The sequence below is a fragment of the Budorcas taxicolor genome, chromosome 16 (assembly GCF_023091745.1).
Source record: "Budorcas taxicolor isolate Tak-1 chromosome 16, Takin1.1, whole genome shotgun sequence".
Classification (NCBI taxonomy): Eukaryota; Metazoa; Chordata; class Mammalia; order Artiodactyla; family Bovidae; genus Budorcas; species Budorcas taxicolor.
Genome location: NC_068925.1, coordinates 58,055,118 through 58,080,650, shown reverse-complemented (window position 1 = coordinate 58,080,650; position 25,533 = coordinate 58,055,118). Strand labels below are relative to the sequence as shown.

At 37.9% G+C, this 25,533-nt stretch overlaps 1 protein-coding gene across 2 annotated transcripts in view; it reads left to right on the top strand.

Annotated features, from left to right (window-relative positions):
- COP1 (COP1 E3 ubiquitin ligase) overlaps positions 1–24,015 on the top strand; it is a 230,527-nt gene extending 206,512 nt beyond the window's left edge. For both annotated transcript variants that reach the window (XM_052653649.1, XM_052653648.1), the window contains exons 19-20: positions 21,518–21,562; positions 23,685–24,015. In XM_052653649.1, the coding sequence (XP_052509609.1) occupies positions 21,518–21,562; positions 23,685–23,702 (63 nt within the window). In that variant the 3' untranslated portion in view covers positions 23,703–24,015. The remainder of the gene's footprint in view (positions 1–21,517; positions 21,563–23,684) is intronic.
- Positions 24,016–25,533: the final 1,518 nt, after the last annotated feature.

Genomic DNA, 25,533 nt, shown 5'->3' with positions numbered 1-25,533 from the left:
TTATGGTTAGGAATCTAGGCATATGAGATTTGAGGTGTAATATCCGTATGTAATGTCTGAGAGCTGAGGTTCTCCCATACATATCAAATGCTCACCTAAGACCCTTTTCTCCTCCTAAGTTAGTAGATTCAAGTCATGGCCAGTCATGTGATAAACTTAACAAACCAATATGCCTAAACCCCAGATTACCATATTTTATGAGTCTCCACGTACTGACTCATGGCTTTGCTATTTCATAAATGTGTGTATGGCTTTGAACAAGTTATTAAGTGTCTCTAAGACCATGTTTTATTCTTTTTAAATTGAGGATAAAAGTATTATCTCTTATCTTCCTCTGTGGATTGGTATTTGGATTAAGTGAAATACATAGTCCTTAATACAGTAACTGGCCTGTGCTGCTGCTGCTGCTAAGTCGCTTCAGTCGTGTCTGACTCTGTGCGACCCCGTAGACGGCAGCCCACCAGGCTTCAACATCCCTGGGATTCTCCAGGCAAGAACACTGGAGTGGGTTGCTATTTCCTTCTCCAGTGCATGAAAGTGAAAAGTGAAAGTGAGGTTGCTCAGTCGTCTCCGACTCTTCGTGACCCCATGGACTGTAGCCTACCAGGCTTTTCCGTCCATGAGATTTTCCAGGCTAGAGTACTGGAGTGGGATGCCATCGCCTTCTCCTGTAGTTCTCAACAATTAGTTATGTGATGATGATAGAATTTTTTTTTCATTGTCTCTATAAGATAGTAAAATGAGACAGTAAGACAGTTGTAAAATGAGAACTTTTGGGTCTAAGAAAACAAATTTTATTAATTGTCTGTCTTGAAAACACAGTTCAAACAATTAATTCACTCAGTTTTAGATCCTTTATAGAATGCAGGGAAGGCTGACTGTTAACATTTTCATTTAAAGAGCAGGACCTCTTATTGATAGATTGTGTTTTTGTATTAATTCTCTCTTAGACATATTTACATATTTTTTACTAAGTCATTTCTGAAACACCACAGGCTGAAAGAAAGGTCAGGGTCAAAAGAAACTGTTTGATTTACCAATGGCACTTATTTAAAAACCACTGGAGATCATCTTGGAGCCAGTGTTTGCCTATGTTTGTGTGGGCTCTCACATGCCACCCACATGCAGCATAGACGAATGTCTATATTAAGATAAGTGATCACTCTGGGCAAACTGGGAGACTCTCTTGATGAATCAGATCCAAACAAAAGTGAAATGGGTATAACTCCCATATCCAAAAACAGTAGAAACTTAATAAAAGAGAACCTCTGTAAGCGGGTTTTAATGGAAGAATGATTGTGCCTGTCAAGAAAACCACTACAGCTCAATAAGACGAAGCAATGAAGTGTTAGCACTTTGAGTATTTTCTCTCATTGTATATAAATCAGAAGCTACCATAGGAAAGTATATAACTGCCTTAGGATGATATGAAGGAAATAATAAAAGAGTGCAAAGATTGGAGAATTGAATAATACCACTTAACAGAACATTGATGGAAGAGAGCCTCCTCAGAATCTCTGCATATCATCATATTTGCATTTCATCTCACAGGAAAGGAAGGGGATGTTCATAAGGCAACTATGGGTCATGCTTAAACAGAAAAACTGAAAGGGCAAATTCATTTGAAACTGTTTTTCTAGTAAACCCACTTATAGAGGTTCTCTTCTATCAAGTTTCTATTGTTTTTGGATCTCAGAATTATATCCATTTCACTTTTGTTTGGATCTGATTCATCGAGAGTCTCGCAGTTTGCCCAGAGTGATCATTTATCTTAACATGAGATACTGATCAATACTGCACATGGGCTGTAGGATCCTGAATGAAAATCAAATTCAGCTACACACAGAGTCCATGAACTCCTGCATGAGGACAAAAGCCATTTTAATTTTTTTTTTTAATGTATTTTGGCTGCACCTACACCATGTGGGTTCTCAGTTCCCTGACCAGGGAAAGCCATTTTAATTTTCAAGATGCATTTTGAATACAGATATTAACCACCCTCTCACCCCACCTCAAAGAAAGAAAAAAAATGAGGCAAAAACCCCTAACTTTTATTTCTGTGTTTATAAGCTTGGTATGAAAAGAGCCTGGAGTGTGAGTGGTCTTTTATTTGCCATGACACTGCAGTCATACTTGAAATTAACACTCTTTGAGCAACAAGAAACAAGATGAAAAGCAGAGACATTACTTTGCCAACAAAGGTCCGTCTTGTCAAAGCTATGGTTTTTCCAGTAGTCATGGATGGATGTAAGAGTTGGACTATAAAGAAAGCTGAGCGCCAAAGAATTGATGCTTTTGAACTGTGGTGTTGGAGAAGACTCTTGAGAGTCCCCTGAACAGCAAGGAGATCCAACCAGTCCGTCCTAAAGGAAATCAGTTCTAAATATTCATTGGAAGGACTGATGCTGAACCTGATGCGAAGAACTGACTCATTGGAAAAGACCCTGATGCTGGGAAGGATTGAAGGCAGGAGGAGAAGGGGATGACAGAGGATGAGATGGTTGGATGGCATCACTGACTCGATGGACATGAGTTTGAGTAAGCTCTGGGAGTTGGTGATGGACAGGGAAGCCTGGCGTGCTGTGATTCATGGAGTCGCAAAGAGTTGGACATGACTGAGTGACTGAACTGAAATGAAAAAAGATATCTCTGTTTATAAAAAAGAAAACACCAAATAAGACATGAGCCTCTTTAGGAATTGACAGATACAATGAAGATTGTAGTGTGGCAGATTGTTTATTGTTTTGTGGTTGTTATTGTTTAAAGCCTACCTATCTCAAATTTTTATATACTTCTTTCTTCGTATATATATTTAATATTGGTCTTAAAGATATATATTTGTATATATATCTCTCTATCTTTAAGGTAGACTATTCAGCCATCCTCCCCACTGTTCTGTCCCCTAGGAAACTGTATTTGCAGGTACTGTACGTTGTACATAGGGATTTATCTTTGTCATTATGTCAGGTGCTTATCTAAAGGACTTAAATGAATGTTCAGTTTTAACTTAGTGAACACTTCAGTAAGAAGATTCAGTGCTTATAGGACAGACCACTTACAATAATTTTTGCTGGTGATCTCAATGGCACCTCTTGTTTTGGAGGACAGATGTGATAGTATTTCAGTGTACTTCACATTTGCTGTGTCACTAATAGCGTTCTATCGAGACTCGATTTTAAAGATACTGTGTCTGGGCATTTTTTGCCCCTAGAAAAGATCTTTGAGGAACTTTCTTTCCTTAGTTTTACAACACAGACCATAAAGTTGTTTGTGGGGAGAAAATGTTTCTGAAATTTTTGAGATCCTTAATTTGGCAAGGTTGTGCTTTTAATTTAAACATCTAAAGGGTGGGTGGCAGTGTGTGTCATTTCTAACTTCTGTCTTAGGGTAGTGTTGTGATTTGGATTAGTGGAATCAGGTTACTAGGTTTCCTTCCTTGAGACTGTAAATATTAGCTCCAAAGATTTGTTGGTTGGTTGGTTTAGTCACTAAGTTGTGTCCAACTCTTGTGACCTCATAGACTGCCTGCCAAGCTCCTCTGTCCATGGGATTTTCTAGGCAAGAATACTGGAGTGAGTTGCCATTTCCTTCTCCAGGGGATCTTCCCAACCCAGGAGTTGAACCAGGGTCTCCTGCATTGTAGGCATTTTCTTTACCAACTGAGCAGTGAAGGAAGCCCCAAAGCTTTGGGTAGGGGTGGGGGGGTGGGTAACTAACTTTTTATGCCTCAGTTTCCTCTTCTATGAAATCAGAATATGGTATCTTCTACATAATATTTAGGAATAAGATTAGAAAATACATAGAAAGTATTGAGATAGGTGGGAAACTCAAGGTAAATGATCAATAAATAATAATGTTCTGTCATCTTCAATATTGTATACATTAATTGACATAGCTAGACAACTATTTGTTTTTCATTGATCAGATATTAATTTTGCAACATGCAAAACATATTCTCTGCATTTAAGTGATTTATAACCTAGTAAACACAAAATATTTATAAACAAATAACTGTGGTATAAGCTTGAATGAAAGAAATCCTTAAAAAAGAATTATCCCAGAAAATATTGGCCCTGGAAGGGAGAGATTACTTCTAATAGGGAGAATTTTTAAAGACTTTTTGAAGATATTGGCTTCTGTGCTGGTCTTCATAAATACCAAAAGAGTTTCAGAAAGCTAAGACAATGGAAAGCCCATACCTGGACAGAAGACTGTGAACCTGCATGTGGTTACCACCACCCAGGCATTATGCAATAAGTTTTATCTGAATTCAAAATCATCACGAGATCCCGGTGTTGTTATTCCCTGTCGTCAATGGTTTCAGTCTGTGTGGTGCTTCAATAAAATTTACTGAATGTTTCAAAAAAAAAATCATCACTTAGAAATCTTTTTAAGTTACGTACTTTTGAGGTCTGTCTGATGTCTGTTTAAAGTGAAATTGAGGTTCAGAGAGGTTAACTGATTTACCCAAGACAACACAACCAAATAAGGAATACTAGAGTTGGAAATTGAACCCATGTCTACCTGACTCCAAAATGCATATTCTTTCTGCTACACTGCCTTCCATGTAGTTAGAGGAAAGTGTGAACAAAGATGTTGATGAGGGAAACTGCAATGCAAGTGTGGAACAGTTTTAATAGAGTAGTACACGTAAAAAGGTGGGTGGTGGTTGTGGTTTAGTCTCTAAATCGTATCTGACTCTTTGCAACTCCATGGACTGTACCCTTCAGTCCCCTCTGTCCATGGGATTAGAAACTCTATTGGGGAATGAGGCCAGAGAGGTACCAGAGTACACAGTCTAGAGTAACACAAGGAAAAGAAGTTTGGGCTCTCTTCTGTAGGGATTAGTAAGCTCCTAAAGCCCTGTGTACCAGGAGATGAGCTTATCCCATGAGAATATTTTTGTAGCACTGTATAGAATGCATTGTAATGAGAGGAGATTAGAAGTAGAGAGTTCAGTTAGGTTATTAAATAATTTAATCAGTATTTTCCTACATTTAATTTCCTTTTAAAAATGATAAAGTTGCCCTCACATATTATAAGCTTGTTTATTTAAAGGTATTTCAATATAATTCACTTCAAAAAAATCTTTTGAGCTGTTCTGAAGATACAGTTATTATCTCCCACCTAAAGATGGTAAATGGATAGTGATAGATGACTACAAATGGTATGAAAATAATAAACATTATGGTGAAGCCACTATCATATTCTGAGAGTGGGGTAATGGACATTTTTTCTCTCTGTGGAAGCAATTTGGTGAGGTCCCCTGTCACCTAGGAGATGAGGGAAAACTTTTTCCAGAAGCTTCTGTTTAAATGAAGTTCTAGAAGCTGAGGTAGCTCCAGGGACTTTTGCAGAGGTTTTGAACATTAGGTAGAGCTGTTTCTGAGGTCACCAGTACTGTTGTGTTGTTCAATTGCTAAGTTATGTCCAACTCTGTGTAACCCCAGGACAGGAGGAGAAGGGGATGACAAAGGATGAGATGGCTGGATGGCCTCACCAGCTCAACAGACATGAGTTTGCTCATTTTCTTGTCCACTAAGTGGGTGATGCTGTCTAACCATCTCATCCTCTGCTCCCCGCTTCTCCTTTTGCCTTCAAACTTCCCCAGCCTCAGTGTCTGTTCCAATGAATCAGCTCTTCACATCAAGTGGTTAGAGTATTGGAACTTTAACAACAGTCCTTCCAGTGAATATTCAGGATTGATTTCCTCTAGGATTGACTGGTTTGATTTCCTTTCAAGCCCAAGGGACTCTCAAGAGTCTTCTCTAGCACCACAGTTCGAAAGCATCAATTCTTTGGTGCTCAGCCTTCTTTGCAGTCCAATTCTCGCATCCATACACGACAACTGATAAAACCATAGCTTTGAGCATACAGACCTTTGTGGGCAAAGTGATGTCTCTGCTTCTAAATACACTGTCTAGGTCTGTCATAGCTTTCTTTCCAAGGAGCAAGTGTCTTTTCATTTCATGATTGTAGTCACCATCCGCAGTGATTTTTGGAGCCCAACAAAATCAAATCTTTCACTGCTTGCACTTTTCCACTTCTGTTTGCCATGAAGTGATGGGACCTGATGCCATGATCTTAGTTTTCTGATTATTAAGCTTCAAGCCAGCGTTTTCACTCTGCTCTTTCACCCTCATCAAGAGGCTGTTAGTTCCTCGTCACTCTCTGCCTTTAGAGTGATATCGTCTGCATATCTGAGGTTGTTGGTATTTCTCCCAGCCATCTTGATTCCAGCTTGTGATTCATCCAGTATGGCATTTTGTATGATGTACTCTGCATATAAGTTAAATAAGCAGGGTGGCAATTTACAGCCTTGTTATACACCTTTCCCAATCTTTGGGACCCCATGGACTGTAGCCCACCAGGCTCCCCTGTCCATGGGATTTTCCAGGCAAGAATACTGGAGTAGACTGCCATTTCCTCCTCCATGGAATCTTCCTGACCCAGAGATCAAACCCAAGTCTTCTGCTTGGGCAGGCGGATTCCTTACCACTGAGCCACCTGGGAAGCAAGAATTCACCAATACCATCTAATGCCTAAATCTAATAACATACTATTGAACACTTTCTTCATTTTCTCATGATTTTGGACACTTCTGACTGTCTTTTCTTTTTGGGAAAAAAAACCTCGCTCACTTAGAAGCAGTTCCTTATAGGATGTATACTATGTGCCAGATACATTAAGTGCCTCATTTGGTCATAAAAACAACTCACTTAGCTCAGTTTTCTTCCCACTCCACCCCTCCCCTTTGCTTTTTCCTTCCATTACCTCTGTGAGCTCAGTTTTCATTAGCTTAGTTTTATTTGATATTTGAAGGGACTGAGAGTCAGAGAGGTTTGGTAACTTGTCCAGGATGACATAGTTTGGAAATGTTAGAGCTTTGAATTCAAGTGTTTCTGACCACAATGACCATGTTTATTCCACTCTGCCACTTTCACTCTATATAGCATAATTTGCCTGCATATTTTGTTAACTTGATTGTAGAGATAGAGATTTAGGTCCATTTCACTCAGAAGGCCAATCACTAACATGTCCCAGAAATCAGAAGTGAATTCTGTGGAGGTGCTTTATTTTATAAGAGAAGCTCAAAGACCTCTCTGAGGTGATCAGGGGACTTAGAATTGAGTATAAAGTACAGTTTGTCACTTTTACAAACAGGAGATCCCAAATTGGGGGTAGAGTTGTTTGATATCCTGATATCAAACAAGAAAAGAAGTAGCTGATAGAAAATTCACATTTCCTTACATCTTAAGAAAGCTTTGCCATACAATGGAACTTCACAGTAATGGTACTAATTTATCTGGGAAAATTTCACATCTAATCATTTCTAATCATAGTAATTTCTCAGAACAGAGAGGTGGGAGACACTCACTTTTCCTCTTTTCTTCTGTACTGTTTGTTTGGATTCTTACCACAGATTCTACCTATTCAAGTAAACAAATTTCTTATTTTAAGAAAGAATCAACAGTGCCTAAAGAATAGCACTTTACTGTCCCCATTTCTCAATCCAGCAGACTCGCTAGACTCTCTTACCAGTTTTAACTATGCACTTCTACATGTTACGGATTTTTTTATGTATACAGTATGATCCACAAGTAAAGAAAGTTTAATCTACCCTCCCAGTTTTGGTACCTTGGTACATTTTGTTCATTTAGGCTTTATTCCAATGGCCAGGTACTTCAGTAGAATATTAAATAGAGGTTTTGATATCTGGCATCCTTATCCTGTTACTTGCCGGAGGGAAAACTTGATTATGTCACTATTACATCTGATTTCTACTTTAGGATTTTTGTAGATACCCTTATTAAGAAGTTTCATTTTCAGTTGTCAAGTTTTCTTGTCATTCAGTTCAGTTCAGTTCAGTCGCTCAGTCGTGTCCGACTCTTAGTGACCCCGTGAATTGCAGCACGCCAGGCCTCCCTGTCCATCACCAACTCCCGGAGTTCACTCAGGCTCATGTCCATCAAGTCAGTGATGTCATCCAGCCATCTCATCCTCTGTTGTCCCCTTTTCCTCCTGCCTCCAATCCCTCCCAGCATCAGAGTCTTTTCTGATGAGTCAACTCTTCACATGAGATGGCCAAAGTATTGGAGTTTCAGCTTTAGCATCATTCCATCCAAAGAACACCCAGGACTGATCTCCTTTAGAATGGACTGGTTGGATCTCCTTGCAGTCCAAGGGACTCTCAAGAGTGTTCTCCAACACCACAGTTCAAAAGCATCAATTCTTCCAACCCAGCATTTCTCATGATGTACTCTGCATATAAGTTAAATAAGCAGGGTGACAATATACAGCCTTGAGGTACTCCTTTTCCTATTTGGAACCAGTCTGTTGTTCCATGTCCACTTCTGACTGTTGCTTCCTGACCTGCATATAGGTTTCTCAAGAGGCAGGTTAGGTGGTCTGGTATTCTCATCTCTCTCAGAATTTTCCAGTTTATTGTGGTCCACACAGTCAAAGGCTTTGCATAGTCAATAAAGCAGAAATAGATGTTTTTCTGGAACTTTCTTGCTTTTTCCATGATCCAGCAGATGTTGGCAATTTGATCTCTGGTTCCTCTGCCTTTTCTAAGACCAGCTTGAACATCTGGAAGTTCATGGTTCACGTATTGCTGAAGAGAATTTTGGCTTGGAGAATTTTGAGCATTACTTTACTAGCATGTGAGATGAGTGCAATTGTGCAGGAGTTTGAGCATTCTTTGGCCTTGCCTTTCTTTGGTATTGGAATGAAAACTGACCTTTTCCAGTCCTGTGGCCACTGCTGAGTTTTCCAAATGTGCTGGCATATTGAGTGCAGCACTTTCACAGCATCATCTTTGAGAATTTGAAATAGCTCCACTGGAGTTCCATCAACTCTACTAGCTTTGTTCGTAGTGATGCTTTCTAAGGCCCACTTGACTTCACATTCCAGGATGTCTGGTTCTAGGTGAGTGATCACACCATCGTGGTTATCTGGGTCGTGAAGGTCTTTTTTGTACAGTTCTTCTGTGTATTTTTGCCACCTCTTCTTAATACGTTCGGCTTCTGTTAGGTCCATACCATTTCTGTCCTTTATCGAGCCCATCTTTGCATGAATTGTTCCCTTGGTATCTCTAATTTTCTTGAAGAGATCTCGAGTCTTTCCCATTCTGTTGTTTTCCTCTATTTCTTTGCATTTCTTTGCTGAGGAAGGCTTCTTATCTCTCTTTGCTATTTTCTGGAACTCTGCATTCAGATGCTTATATCTTTCCTTTTCTCCTTTGCTTTTTGCTTCTCTTCTTTTCACAGCTATTTGTAAGGCCTCCTCAGACAGCCATTTTGCTTTTTGCATTTCTTTCCATAGTTACATTAGCTTCATAATACAAGTTAAGAAGTGTTCCTTTCCTGTGGGAAAAAATGTGTAAAATTGGAATTGCTCCTTTCTTGAATATTTGAATGAACTTGTAGGTGAAATCATATGCGCCCGAGGTAGAAAAAATTTTTGACAGTTGATTCAGTTTTCTTTTTTTTTTTTTTAATGTAATGCCTGTTTTACATTACAGGATGATTCATGTTTTCTATTTCTTCTTGGTCAAGTTTTAATAGGAACTTTTTTACTTGGTTTAAATATTTGGTTTATTAATATAAATCTTCTATTTTTTCTGCAAAATTATTATTCTGAGAGAAAGAGAAATCTGTTTAACATGCTTAACATTTGGAGACTAAATAAGGAAAGGGATATATTCTGATTTTGTTTAATAGGGACCTATGTCTTCAGGTTAAAAAGAAATTGTTCATCATCCTGTGTGCCAAGACTTGCACATAAATCCATCCTTATTTTATGGGAGTATCTCTCCATGAACATGGTATCTCTGTCAGTTTATTTAGGTGTTCCTTAATATCTCTCCGTGTTAGTTTCTAATTTTCAACATGTAGATCTTACATATATTTTGGTCGTCTCTAAGCAGTTATTATTGGAGAAGGCAATGGCACCCCACTCCAGTACTCTTGCCTGGAGAATCCCATGGACAGAGGAGCCTGGTAGGCTGCAGTCCATGGGGTCGCTAAGAGTCGGACACGACTGAACGACTTCACTTTCACTTTTCACTTTCATGCATTGGAGAAGGAAATGGCAGCCCACTCTAGTGTTCTTGCCTGGAGAATCCCAGGGACAGCAGAGCCTGGTGGGCTGCCATCTATGGGGTCGCACAGAGTCGGACACGACTGAAGCGACTTAGCAGCTGCAGCAGCAAGCAGTTATTATAAGTGATATTTTTAGAAAAATCCCTTTGCTAAGTATTCATTGCTGGTTTATAGAAATAAATTTTAATATAATGACCTTGGATCTGTTAGCCCTACTAGGTCAAAATGCTAGCTGTTGTAGCAGCTGTTTTAAAGATTTTTAAAGACTTTCTACATAGGCAGCCCTGTCATTTACAAATAAAGACAGCTTTACTTCTTTATTTCTGATATGTATACTTTTCCTTTCTTTTCTTTGACTATTGCCCATTGGGTAGGACCTTTGATACAGGGTTAGATACAAGTGGTGATAGCAAGCATCCTGCCTTTGCTCTCAGTCTGAGAATTAGTTCAACATTTCACCATTACGTATGACATTAGCTGGAAGATTTTCCTAGGTATTCCTTATCACCTTGAGGAATTCTCTTCTATTCTTAGTTTTCTGAGAGCTTTTATTATGAATATGTATTGAATTCTGTTGAATGCATTTTCCATGTCTGTTGTAATTCTATGATTTTTCTCTTCTGTTAAAAATGTTAATTACATTCATTGTCTTAAAAAGTTAAGCCTACTAGAATATCTGGATTAAAACCACTTGGGCGTGATGTATTATTCTTTTTATACATGGGTGAATTCTCTTTACTGGAATTTTTAAAGAGTTTTTACATCTATTTATAAAGATAATCAGTCTATAATTTTTTAATAATATCTTTTGCTTTGTTTGACTTAAACTGAATTTAGAAGTGTTCCTTCCTCTGTTTTCTTGGTCTTCTATCATATTTTGGAATTGAATTCTTTCATATAATTCATTTATTTCATTGTGTGTCAACTTTATTGGCATTAAGTTTTTTCTACTCATCCTGTCTTTTTCTTTAAATATCTGTAGGATGTCCAGTGATACCCCTCATTCCGGATATTATTACCTTACCCTTTCTCTCCTTTTGTAGAGATTTTTCAATTTTATTTCCAGAACTAACTTTTGTTTTTAATAATTTTTGCCCATTTTTGTCTTTTTATTTTATTTGGTTTCTGCTTTTTATTACTACCATATTTATACTTCTGTTGTATGTAATTTGCTTTTTTTCCTAGCTTCTTAAGCTGAAAGCTATTACACCATTTATATTAAACTTTCTGCTTTACCAATATAAGCATTAAGAGATATAATTCTATCTAAGCACTCTTTTAGGTGTATTTGTTGTTGTTTGGTCACTAAGTCAAGAATCCTGGAGCAAGTTGCTATTTCCTTCTCCAGGGGATCTTCCTGATCCAGGGATTAGACCTGTGTTTCCTGCACTGTAGGCAGGTTCTTTACCACTGAGCCACCAGGGAAGCCCTTAGGTGTATTACACAAATTTTAATATATTGCTTTTTCAGTATCTTTCAGTATATTGCTTATTTCCTTGTGATTTCTTTTATGAGCCCTATGTCATATAAGAGTGTTTAAAATCTCCAGATATTCCAGGTGTATCTTGTTACTGATTTCTACTTTAGGTCTGTTTGGTCAGAGTCCACACTTACATGGTTTCATTCTTTTAAATGAACTGAGATATGTTTAATAGTCTGGGCTCATGGTCTGTCTCGGTATATACTTTTTAGTTAGCTTAAGAATGTGTATTTTTACCATTTAAGATTTTATGTAAATATTAATCTGTTCAATTTGTTTCCTATAGTATTATTCAAGTCTTTTATATATCTTTTTTAATTTTCCACCTGTTCTTTGAATTATTGACAGATGAGTATTGAAATCTGCACACTCAAGTGTGGAGCTACCTGTTCTCAATTCAGTTCTATCAGTTTTTGCTTCATATGTCTTGAAGCTGTATTTTATTTATATAATAACATTTAGGATTTTTTTTCAATGGACCCTTATTTAATTATAGAATGTTTCTCTAATTTCTGGTCATATTCGTGTCCTGAAGTCTACTTTCTATGGGTTTTTTGCTTTTTTTTTTTCCCCCTCTCCTTTTGGCTGTTCATTGTGACTTGCAGGATCTTAGTTCCCTGACCAGGGGTTGAATGTGGGCCGTGGCAATGAAAGCACTGAATTCTAACCGCTGAACCACCAGCAAATTCCCAGAAGTCTACTTTTGATATTAGTAGAACCATCCCAACTTTCTTATGATTAATGTTTGCATAGTGTATTTTTTTCTCTTTTTAAAAATATCTGTTTTTCTTTAAAGTGTGTTTCTTGTGGGCAACATAAACTTGCTCTTTTATCAAGTCTTATCATCCCTGCCTTTTAATTGTAGTATTTAAACCATCTGCATTTACTTGTCAGTCTAATTAGGTATCGTCTACCATCTTGCTATTTGTTGCCTGTTTGGCCTATCTGTTCTTTGTGCCCATGTTTCTCATTTTTTAATTGATTATTTTATAATTCATTTTATCTCCTTTAGTAGTTTAGTAGCTGTACTGTTTCTTTTCCTTTTCTAGTGGTTTCTCTAAGGTTTACAATATTCATGTTTAACTTATCGCAATCTGTTATCAGATATACCACTTATATCACAGACCATTCCAATGTTCTTCTGTTTTTTACCCCTTTTATCCTGTATACTTTTGCTGACATGTTGCTTCTGTTTTTAATAACATAATATATTGTTTTTATTTATGCTTTAATTGGTGATTATTTGTTAAGAAAATTAAAAAACAAGAAAGCAAACATCTTTTCTGTTTACCACATATCAATCATTTCTAACACTCTCCATCATTTTGTTTAGATTTAAGGTTTCATGTTTTATAAGAACTTCCTGAAACAGTTCTTACAGTGCATCTGTGGTGCTCTCTTAGCTTTAGTTGTCAAAATATCTTTCTTTTTATATAATATTTCTAGGTTGATAGGGTTTTTTTCCTCATCCTCTTAAAAAAGCTATGTCTTATTGGCTTAAATTACCTCTGATGACAGTTGGTGACCTTGTACTTCTATATGTAATTGTTAACATAAAACAGCTATTTCTCCAACAAAAATGAGTTCTTCAGCATCACCAAAGAATTGCAATTCAGAGTCTGCAGCTATGTTGAGTCATGTGCAAGTCTCCAGCAAAATGGAGAGGAGAGCTCTTGTAGAGGGGGAAAGGAAGTTGGGAGAGCTACAGCAGCCAAAAGAGTCCATGACTTTTTCTTAGCTGAGTTATGCCTGTCTCTCATTGGCTGAGCTCTTACCAGGCAAGAAGAGAGTGTCTTCCCGTGGCTTTGCTGTCATCATTTTTTTTTAAATTTATTTTTTTTATTGAAGGATAATTACTTTACAGAATTTTGTTGTTTTCTGCCAAACCTCAACATGAATCAGCCATAGGTATACATATGTCCCCTCCTTTTGAACCTCCCTCCCATCTCCCATGCCATCCCACCCCTCTGGATGATACAGAGCCCCTGTTTGAGTTTCCTGAGCCATACAGCAAATTCCCGTTGGCTATCTATTTTACATATGGTAATGTAAGTTTCCATGTTACTCTTTATACATCTCACCCTTTCCTCCCCTCTCCTGATGTCCAGAAGTCTGTTCTCTATGTCTGTTTCTTCATTGCTCTCCTGTAAATAAATTCTCCAGTACCATTTTTTAAAGTCTGTATATATTCATTAGAATACGATATTTACCTTTCTCATTCTGACTCACTTCACTCTGTATAATAGGTTCTAGGTTCATCCACCTCATCAGAACTGACTCAAATGCATTCATTTTTATGGCTGAGTAATATTCTATTGTGTATATGTACCACAACTTCTTTATCCATTCATCTATCGATGGACATCTAGGTTGCTTCCATGTTCTAGCTGTTGTAAATAGTGCTGCAGTGAACAGTGGGATACATGAGTCTTTTTCCATTTTGGTTTCTTCAGGGTATATGCCTAGGAGTGGGATTGCTGGGTCTTATGGTGGCTTTATTCCTAGTTTTTTAAGGAATTGCCATACTATCTTCCATAATAGCTGTATCAATTTACATTCCCACCAACAGTGCAAGAGTGTTCCCTTTTCTCCACACCATCTCCAGCATTTATTGTTTGTATACTTTTTGTTAATGGCCATTCTGACCAGTGTCCATTTTTATGGAAACACAAAAGACCCTGAATAGCCAAAGCAGTCTTGCAAAAGAAGAATGGAGCTGGAGGAATCAACTTTTCTGACTTCAGATTTTACTCCAAAGCTACAGTCTTCAAGACATTATGGTACTGGCACAAAAACAGAAATATAGACCAGTGGAATAAGATAGAAAGCCCAGAAATAAATCCATGAACTTATGGGTACCTTATTTTTGACAAAGGAGGCAAGAAGGTACAATGGAGCAAAGACAGCCTCTTCAGTAAATGGTGCTGGGAAAACTAGACAGCTACATGTAAAAGAATGAAATTAGAACACTTCCTAACACCATACACAAAGATAAACTCAAAATGGATTTAAGATCTAAATGTAAGACCAGAAACTATAAAACTCTTAGAGGAAAACATAGGCAGAACACTTGATGACATAAATCAAAGCAAGATCCTCTATGACCCACCTCCTATAGTAATGGAAATAAAAACAAAGTAAGCAAGTGGGGCATGACCTGATTAAACTTAAATGCTTTTGCACAGCAAAGGAAACTATAAGCAAGGTGAAAAGACAACCCTAAGAATGGGGGAAAATAATAGCAAATGAAACAACGGACAGAGGATTAGTTTCCAGTATATACAAGTAGCTCATTCAACTCAATGCCAGAAAAACAAACAACCCAATCAAAAAGTGGGAAAAAGACCTAAACAGACATTTCTCCAAAGAAGACATACAGATGGCTAACAAACACGTGAGAAGATGCTCAACATTGCTCATTATTAGAGAAATGCAAATCAAAACTACAATGAGACATCACACCTCACACCCGTCAGAATGCTGTCATCATGTTAATTTGGGGAAGAGGCTCCGCGGGATCTGAGTGAATCTTGATAGGATGTGGACGCTCCCCCTTCTGATCGCTCTACTCTGTTTCTTTTACACAATGTGTCCTTTTTTTCTTCTCGCAGTTTTCAACATTTTGTCTGTCTTACTCATTTTCAGTAGTTTACGATGTATCTTAATATATTAGTGTTGTACCTTTTTCTACGTGAATATTAAGCTTCTAAGATTATGGGTTTTCACATTTGGAAAAATTTTAGTTTTATATCTTCATATACCTTTTCTGTCCCTTCTCCTATGTTTGAAATTCCAATTAACATTTATTAGATTGCATATTGTCCTATTGTTTATGTAAACACTAATATTTTTTTTTCTTTCTTTCTTTCCAGCCTTTGTGTCAGTTTTGAATTTTTTTTTCTGTGTTGCCACATTTATTGTTACTTTATTCTTCACTGTCTTATCTCTTGTCATGCCCATCCAATTAATTTTTCATTTAGGATACTATCCTTTTCAAGTGAAGAAATTCCATTTGATTTTTATATCTTCTATTTCTTTTCTCATTAAAACCATTGTTTCCTTTAAATATTTTAATACAATTATAAATAGCAGCAGCAGCAGCATACTTACTTTACAGTCTTCATTTGTCACTTCTATTTTATTTTCATTTCTACGTCTGGTTCTACTCATTGAAATTTTTTCATGATTATTTTTGCCTCTAAAATGCTATATATTGTGAATGCTTTATTGTTGAGTGTCTAGATTTTGTTTAATTCTTTTAAGAGTATTGAAGTTTGTTTTGACAGAAAGTTGAGTTTTTGGAGACAGAGTTGATTGTTTTGACACTTGGTTTTTAAACTTTATTAGGATAACTAAAGTAGCAGTTAGCAAAACTCTTTCTTAAAGGACCACATCCCAAATATTCTAGCCTTTACAGGCCATATGGTCTCTGTTGCAGTTCCTCAATTCTGCTACTGTAGTGCAGAAACAGCTATAGACAGTACTTACCTACAATCCTTGGTATTCACAGGAGACTGCTTCCAAGACCTCCAACAGATACCAAAATCCATAGACACTCATCTTTGTATAAAATGGCATAGTATTTACATGTAATCTAGCACATCCTCCTTTATACTTTGTCATCTCTGTATTATTTATAATATCTCATACAATGTAAATGCTTTGTAAATAGTTGTAAATCAAATGTTGCCACAAATAGCAAATTCAGTTTAGCATTTTGGAAGTATCTAGATTTTTTTCCCCAAAAATATTTCTGATCCACTGTTGGTTAAATCCACAGATGTGGAAACAGAGTCAACTGTAAACTGATGCCTGTGGCTGGGTTCTACTAAAAGTGAAGCTTAAAACGCAGGCAGGTTGGGCTGGATTTGGTCCGTAGGATCAGTTTGCTAATCCCTGGTCTAGAGGAACATTTGTTTTCAGGCTAGGTTAGGCCTGCTGATAAGGCCTGACCCTCTGAGGACTCCATTAAATGGGGGCATTGAATGTTATCTTCACTCTGGTTTGTCTAAACCCTGACATCTCCTAACCCTGTGTGAATTCTAGCATTTGATAATGTTTTATATTCTCACTAGTTGTACTTTCCCTTTTCATTGTTATTTTTCTGGCTTTGTGTAGTTTCACCCTGTGAGCACACGGTGTGTTATTCTGATGTACAGTCAAGGGCACCCCAATACAGATTCCTGGAACTGTACTTTTAAGTAGCTTTCTCCTCTGTGGTACTGTGCCCTACAAATTCCAGCTGTTCCACAGACACCCCGTGCTTACACCTCTGCCTCCTCACCTTACTCTGCTGTGGTCTTCGCAGATTCCTCTCTGTTCTGTTTGGATCCCCCTCCCTTGCTCTGTGGTCCAGAAACGGCCTCCAGACAGGAAGCTGAGGTGACTGTAGGATGACTTTTTTGTTTCTCCTCTTGTAATCACAGTCCTGTTCTGCCTGTTGTCCAGTGCTGTCTTTTGTATTTTGTTCAGTTTTCTACCTGTTTACGGTAGGAGGGCAAATCCATTCCATTTATTCTGTTACCAGCCAGAAATAGAAGTTTCTTAATCACATATTTATACATCCAGTGAAGCAACTTCACATTTAAAATCAATTATGACTATCTCTAGGACTATATCCTCCAGTTTCAAGCTAAATGAGTAATTGTCAATTCTCAACTTGCTCAGGATTTTAATGTAGTAGCTATGGTAGCTCTTTCATAGGCAAGCTGGCAAAGAAGAAACAGTTCCAGTGGACGCTAGTTTTGTTTCAGCGTAAGTTACTGTGGTATCTATCTCCGGCTTTCTCAGTAAGTTGGTATACGCTTATGTATTTGTCTTCTACTTTTGTTAAAGACTTGCTGCTGATTTTTCCATTGTCTTTTTTAATCTCTTTATCTTAAGAAGAAAATAGTAGGAGCATTATTGTCTTAACCTTGAGGAAGTCTTTGTAGGAAAACTGCCAGTTTTTAAGAGGGAGAAAATAATGAGAACTAGTGACTGGCATTTTTATTTTATTTAGCGAGTAAAAATAACACATTGAGCCAGAACTTATTTATTTACATTAGCGCTCTGGCAGGCTACAGCCAAGAATTACTAGTCATTCAAAATGCAAACAAGAATTACTCAAAAGCTATAGTAATAACCTTGTACTTATCACCTCTGTACCCCTATGCTGAAGAGGTTTTACCTGGTTTTATTTTTCTTTTGCATGTAAAAATGCATTTATCTTAAGCTAATATCTGCCTTTCTGAAAGACAGTTTAATCCTAAATCTCTTTTTAATGCATTTGTTTGCTTTGGAGGGAGGGGCATAGTGAGAAGTGAACCTGTTATATTTCTTTTATTTTTTGTCATGTTTAATAATTTTGAGTGTTTCTAAAAGTTCTTAGGACTCAGTTACCTATATATTAGTCCTGAAAGACAGTTCCAACTGGGGAATCACTCTCTGTGTTAGCTTATTTGTAAATGAGATATTTCATCTGTCTCCACAGGAAAAAGTGTTTCAAGTTAACTTTCTTATATTGAACATACAATTTCATACTGTATGGTAATATACCATGTTTTTTCAGAGATTCTTCCAACCTTTGGAGAATTACAAATTTATGTTGTGTAATTAATAATCTCTGTAATTGGCGGAGGTGGATTCCCCTCAGGATGAGTCTTCATCTCCACCAGGTTTTTCTACTTTCTTCTGTATTGGAAGATGACTCAAACCAAAATGGCAGAAAGAGAGGTAGCTTTGGGCCATAAATTTTTCATTATCCTGATGTTGTGTGTTCCTGTAGCAGAGGGAGCAATTCTTGGTGACTGCCGCATCTAGCTTTAAGCAGCTTGTTTAAAGTTCTTGCTAGGAAGAAATCGCATTATACTACAGTGCCTCTTTTCGTTGTTTTCTGCTGCACATACAGAAATTCCACCTCTTGAGAAGCTCACAGTGACTTATTGTATTCCCTAAAGATGCCTAAAACTCACTCCAGCCAATTTCTGAACTTAGTTTACTAAAAGAGTAGATAAATAAGAGGGATTTGGGAATACCCCCTATCGCAACCACCCCCCCATATGGATGTATTAACTCTGTGCACATTCAGTTCCAGTGATAGCCCATAATTCCCCAAAGTGGATATTGAAACTAGTTCTGATAGTGAATGCTATTTTCCTATGTTACTGTTTTCAAGAATATATGTGCTGTTCAGTTCAGTTCAGTCAGTCAGTCATATCCGACTCTTTGTCACCCCATAGACTGCAGCACTCCAGGCTTCCCTGTCCATCACCAACTCCTGGAGCTTGCTCAAACTCATGTCCATTGATTCAGTGATGCCATTCAACCACCTCATCCTCTGTTGTTCTCTTCTCTTCCTGCTTTCAATCTTTCCCAGCCTCAGGGTCTTTTCCAATGAGTCAGGTCTTCGCATCAGGTGACCAAATGATTGGAGCTTCAGCATCAGTCCTTCCAGTGAATATTCAGGACTGATTTCCTTTAGGACTGACTGGTTGGATCTCCTTGCAATCCAAGGGACTCTCAAGAGTCTTCTCCAACACCACAGTTCAAAAGCATCAATTCTTCAGTGCTCAGCTTTCTTTATGGTCCAACTCTCATGTGCTGATTTAAGGGAAAAGCTCAGCTAGGAAATAAGCCCAAGCTCCAGTCCTTTGGACACCTGATGTGAAGAGCCAATTCATTGGAAAAGACCCTAATGCTGAGAAAGATTGAGGGCAGGAGGAGAAGGGGGTGACAGAGGATGAGATAGCATCACCGACTCAATGGACATGAATTTGAGCAAACTCCAGGAGATGATGAAGGACAGGGAAGCCTGGCGTGCTGCAGTCCATGGGGTCATAAAGAGTCAGACACAACTTAGCAACTGAACAACAGGGAAGGAAAAAGTTTTTCATTACTCTCTTAGGGTCCTTGACTGGGTCTGTAAATTCTGACAGACAAGTTAACAGGAGGAAAGCATATAGATTTATTTAATATGTTTTACATGACATGAAAGCCTCCATAAGGAAATGAAGACCCAGGGAAGTAGACCTGTGTATTCTCTGCCGTGTTTTGAAGAGTGAGGGGTCATGAAGCAATGTGATAGGTTAGGGAGTATGAGGTAATTGTACTCAGGAATAGTAAGCCGCAGGAAACTCGGATTGTTCTTAGCGTTCCTTTGTTGCTGGAGATAAAAGGATGTTCCTTTACTTGGTATAGGGAGGACACTTCCCACATGAGAATTTTGTGTTAGGGGAGAAGGGAAGGAGGTGTAGAAGGGCAGAGTAACCTTCCTGCTTCTGCCATTTTCTTGAAATCCTTTAGCTTGAAATATCCAATATGCCCACGTGCCATATTTGAGGGTCCTGTGTTCCAAACCCTAGCATCAGCAATTCCCATGCCCACTTCCAGAAAAAGCACATCTTTAGTCCTTCCGTTTTATGTCTTGTTTTTTATATTTGGCTGTGCTGGGTCTTCAGTGCTGCTCGGGCTTTCTCTAGTTACGGCACGTGAGGACTGCGCTCTAGCTGTCGTGTGTTGGCTTCTCATTGCTGTGGCTTCTCTTGCTGCGCACCACAGGCTCTAGGGGCACAGGGCTCAGTAGCTGCAGCATGTAGGCTCAGGAGTTGTGGCTCATGGGCTTAGTTGCCCTGAGGTATGTGAAATCTTCCTGGACTGGGCATTGAACCCACGTCCCCTGCATTGGCAGGCGGATTCCTATCCAAGGGAAGTCCTCTTTATTCCTTCTTGATACCACTGACCATTGATTCTGTCACCACCGACTGCATCCAAGAAATAGTCTGATCCCCCAAATTTGGGATTAGCGGAAGAGATAATTTTTTTCCTCCTATACCAATAGCAGCAAGGTGAACAGTTTTCAAAGGTAACTTTACTTTCAATCCAAGAGAAAGTTAAATGATAGAAATATAGACGTTTGTAGAGCACAGATGCTTTGCATCAAAGAAACTAAGGTTTAACTCAAGATTGGTTGCAATAACTTTCCCAGAATACAAATCAAAAGTGTTCTTTCTTTTCATCACTTTCTGATGACACCTGTAGGATATTCAGGCAGATCCCATCCTTCAGTGAAGTTTGACCACTTTATCTGTTTCTGAGAGCTGTTATTTGGACTTGGACTTCACATCAGTCAAATGGCCTCTATGGCAGTTTTGAATCTGTTTACTTCTTTCTGACTGTCTCCTCTGAAAAACAAAAAGACCTGTATACACTCCAAAGCTCAAAGCCTATTAGACTCTTTACAACAGAAGGCATGTCCCAGCTCTTCCCTACTCAGTGAGATTCTCTCTGGTAAACTCAGTCTTGTCTATTTCCTTTTCCATCCTTTCTGCTTTCCAGAGAAATAGTTTTTTTTCTTAAAGCTTAGAATATTTAAACAATGTGTTGCCACATGCATTCTATTTGAAGTAATCACCAAGGTTTTTAAAATGCATATAGTGAGTGATAAAATAGTTGAAAAGAAAGATAGCCATCTGTCTCCAGATGAATATTCACATTCTGTTTTATTTTGTTTTCCTAATACCAAATAGCTATACATAGAGATGTATACCAATTACTGGTTTCTTAAGGGATAAAATGAATGAAGGGGAAGTTGTCTATGGAAAGAATTGTGTGCTTTGCTTTTCTCAGGTTATTATTTGTGCTTTGCTTCAGTCTTTGTTTCTCTTGGCTTTCCTCCTAATGGCAGTCTGTTTCTCTTTTACTTTTCTTTACATTTGAAAGTTTCCTACGCTGCTTCCAACTGTATTTTTTTTTATTAAATCTAATCCTCAAAATATGGGATTTTGAACTTATAATTCATAGTTAAAAGCATGTTAAAGTTGGTTCTCCAGTTTAGATTGTATTGGTTTCTTTGGGTAAAGTGAAAGAAAGAAGGATGAAGAGGAAATTATTCTCCTGGGCTGCCCTGCAGGAAATCCTTCTCTGTACTCTAAAAGTTCTTGTTCTTTTCTAGGAGTCCAATGTGCTGATTGCTGCTAACAGTCAGGGTACAATTAAGGTAAGCTATTTTATACATCTCCATTTTTAGGCTATAGCAGACTATAACTATAACGTGGAAATATAGAGTTGTACTAAGCCTTAGCAAGCATGCCAAATCATGAGTCTCTATCTGCTTGGAAATGGCTTTGATTGAAGGGGAAAAGAATAGGTAGCTTGCAACTTTGGAGAAGATGATGGTACTTGTTAGAGGTTATACAAATGCTGAAGGGTCTGAAAGGCGGTCAGAATGACAACCAGATGAAGACTATTCAGCACTCACCATGGGCTATTCACCGTTCAGCTTCTGTTACGCCAGTGCAGCTATCCCTCTGGGTATTCAGGGGACAGGATCCAAGATACAGCAACAGATGCTTAGACACTTAGCAAATTTCAAAATGTCTTTAACCCTTACTGTATTCTTCTCTTCCTCATGTTTTTCTTCCTTCATCTTGACAAACAGATTTTTCCTCAGTTGCTAGAGGAAGAAAAGGAATTGTACCTTTCTGTTGAAAGTTGACTGGTCATGTAATCATGCTATTGGTATAATCTGAAAACTTTGATTTAGTCTCTTCATTCATAGTCTCATTCCCAAATCCAGATATAGTATTCCAGATAATTTTCTTGGTAGTTAGGGGTTCAAGGAAATAAAAAAAATTTATCTAATTACACCAGGGATGCTCAGCACTTAGGCACAGTACATTGGATAAATAAATCCTGAGCTAAGCAGTGAGCTTTTAAGCAAAACATCGTCTTGGAGAGGGTTTTTACTACATGGGTTTGACTGTGGGTACCAGTTCTTTCCACATATTCTCTGCTGATATAGAAGTATCAGAATGCATTTTTTAAAATAATATGTATCTATTTCCCTGCCATTTAACATTAATTTTGCCATGGCTTCCTTCCATTCATCCTGAGTGGAGAATGACCCAGTAATCAAGAGAGCAAATCCAAGCCTCACACACTGTCCTACAGAGATGAGAGGAGCAAATGCAAAGCAGAACAGCACTATTAGCTGGTCAGATTAATTTACGTGGTATATTTCTTTTTATATATCTGGTTTCTTTTATTTGGGAAACCTTGTTAGAGAGTCATGGACAAAGCCAGTGCTCTGTTATGGAAGCCTCATACAAGATGGTAGAAGATCTTAGAATCTCCATTTTAAGTGATTCCGTAGTCTCTCAGTTTCTCTTTATTCTCATGGCAAGGCTTGTGTTGAAAAAGCTGTACTCGTATTCTTCTACATGTTTGGCCTTTGAGGCAATTGGGATTGCTAATGTATCTACAGAAAGCTCAAAGCTACATACATACTTACAGAATCTCAGTGATAAATCTAAGATTTCTGTTCAGCAGCCTTGACCTCTTATGTAAAGTAACGTGCTTGCCAAATGTAAAGACAAAAAGCGTTAGGGCAGCACAGGTATAACTCAAGCCTTAGCACAGCAGGCTGTAAGTTGCTCCTTTAATGCTTAGCCACCTAGAATTACAGGCTCCATCTGACATGATCCTTTTTGACGGTACTCATAATTGTCCTCACGTTCAGTGTCCTTTCGCAGCCATTTCTCCTACTCTTTTTGTAACTGATCATTGCTTTTTCTTATTTTTAGTCTTAGCAATATCACAATTTTTTTTGTATGGTAAGGTGCTACTCTAATAGCTAACAAAATATCTTGACACCCAGACAGTTGACTAGAAAATAAAAGAAGCAATAGGGAAAGATTGGATTTTAGGTCTTGAATACCTTGATCACTATGAGATGCTTGTTAATGCAAGAAATAGATTAAAATTCTAAACAGTAATAGTTAAAATTTTTCTTATGATTGTGGAAAGATACCAACATAATATTCTAAAAACATCATATTCACGCTGTGCATCATCAGTCATTTATCTTTATTTTTTATATAGTTTATCTCAAAGGCACCCTAGCTAACTGTAGAGATAACTAACTTGAAAGAGTTCATGCAGCTATCAGATTGAAAGAAAGAATGGATTAATGTCTAAACCCTTCAAATTCATTGGCATTTTAGCAATTGGAAAACGATTACTGGGTTTGGTTCTTTATTTACAATGTAATAAAGACTAATTAAACTTTTTCCGTATTGTAAAACTGTTTCATTATACTGATTCTTTTTTCTCCCTATTAGGTGCTAGAGTTGGTATGAAGGGTTTGCTCAAGTTAAATTGTACTAGATCCTGCTGAAATACATCTGCAGCCGACAATACGAGAAGACAGATCCTGCAATGTCTCTCCCCAAAGTCACCATGGGTTTTGGATTTGTTTTGAGTATTTTTTTTTTTCCCTGTTTTTCCTCCTTTTGACCTTCGGGACATTGGGAATACCCAGTGAACTCTCCACCATCAATGTAACTCTACGGACTTTGCTGCTGTTGGTGGTATGCTTATCTAATTTTTGTGATAGGGAAACAAATTCTTTTGAATAAAAATAAATAACAAAAAAATAATAAAAGTTTATTGAGCCACAGCTGAGCTGGGAACCTTTTTGTCAAAATGTGGCAAAAGATAATTTTGTCTTTTCAAGAAGGAGAGCACACCTGAATTTCAATATACTGATGAATAATTTGTGAGATCCATATTTCCCTACCTCTTTGGAATTGTGCATATCAACATAAATGTAAAGCATATGGATTCTTTTCAGTGAATTTAATGTTTACAATCGATGGGAACATTATTAACTTCACCTTATGAAGTTCTGTCTTCATCCTCTGACCAGAGTTAAATCATCAACAAGTAGTATATTCCTCAGTCCCTCTGGATCTGGCCAAGGGTCTAGCATGTTGACCTGTTGAGGCCACATTCAAACAGAAAGGGAATATCAGTCTGTGACAGCTGTCTCTGTCTTTGCCTTTGAAATGTCACCCATAAGGCCTTAAAGTGAAAGTGAAAGTCACTCAGTCATGTCTGACTCTATGCAACCCCATGGACTATACAGTCAATGGAATTCTCCAGACCAGAATACTGGAGTGGGTAGCCGTTCCCTTGTCCAGGGGATCTTCTCAACTCAGGGATCGAACCCAGGTCTCCCACATTTCAGGCAGATTCTTTACAAGCTGAGCCACCAGGAAAGCCCCAGAATACTGGAGTGGATAGCCTATTCCTTCTCCAATGGATCTTCCTGACCCAGGAAGCAAATGAACCAGGATCTCCTGCATTGCAGGCAGATTCTTTACCAGCTGAGCTACCAGGGAAGCCCTAAATAAGCCCTAAATGCAGACAAACCAGCTTATTTTATAAAGTCATGGCTATAAAGTAGTCATAGGTATTAGTACCCTTGTGGGGTGATCGACTTGGATCAAAGCTCAGCAAACCTTTTTTCAGTAAAGGGCCAGATAATAAATATTTTAGGCTTTGCAGGTCATGTGGTCTCTGCCACAGCTACACAGCTCTGCCACTGTGGCTGAAAAGCAGCCACAGACCATATATAAATAAGTGGGCATAGCTGTGAAATAGGCGGAAGCCCACAGACCATCATTTGCCAGCCTCTCACTTAGAAGAAAAGAAATTGAAGCCCTATTTCCCAAATGTTCAAGCCACATAATCTCTTAGACTGTCTGGTTAATTTTGCACATTGATTTCAGTTTGTAAAAGGAAAAAACTTAGAGTAGCAGGTTAAGCAAAAGTAAAAAAAAAAAAAAAAAACAGAAGCTTTCTATTTGAGCTACTTTAAGTCTGAACACATTTTAGATAAAGATAATCAGAATTATATACCACATGTATTTTATAGAAATACACACCTGGAATAGTTTAGTATGAAGAAGTATGTAGTTGATAAAGGTGATCAGACTATCCCATGTATCCCTCTATTTAAAATTATTGAAACCTACTACAGGTCCACATTTTATTATCTGAAACCCTTGGGCCAAATGTATTTTGGAATTTAGAACTTTTTGACTTTTAGGAAAGCAATAGAGTGGTGGTGGTGGTGGTTTAGTCACTAAGTTGTGTCCGACTCTTGAAACTCCATGGACTGTAGCC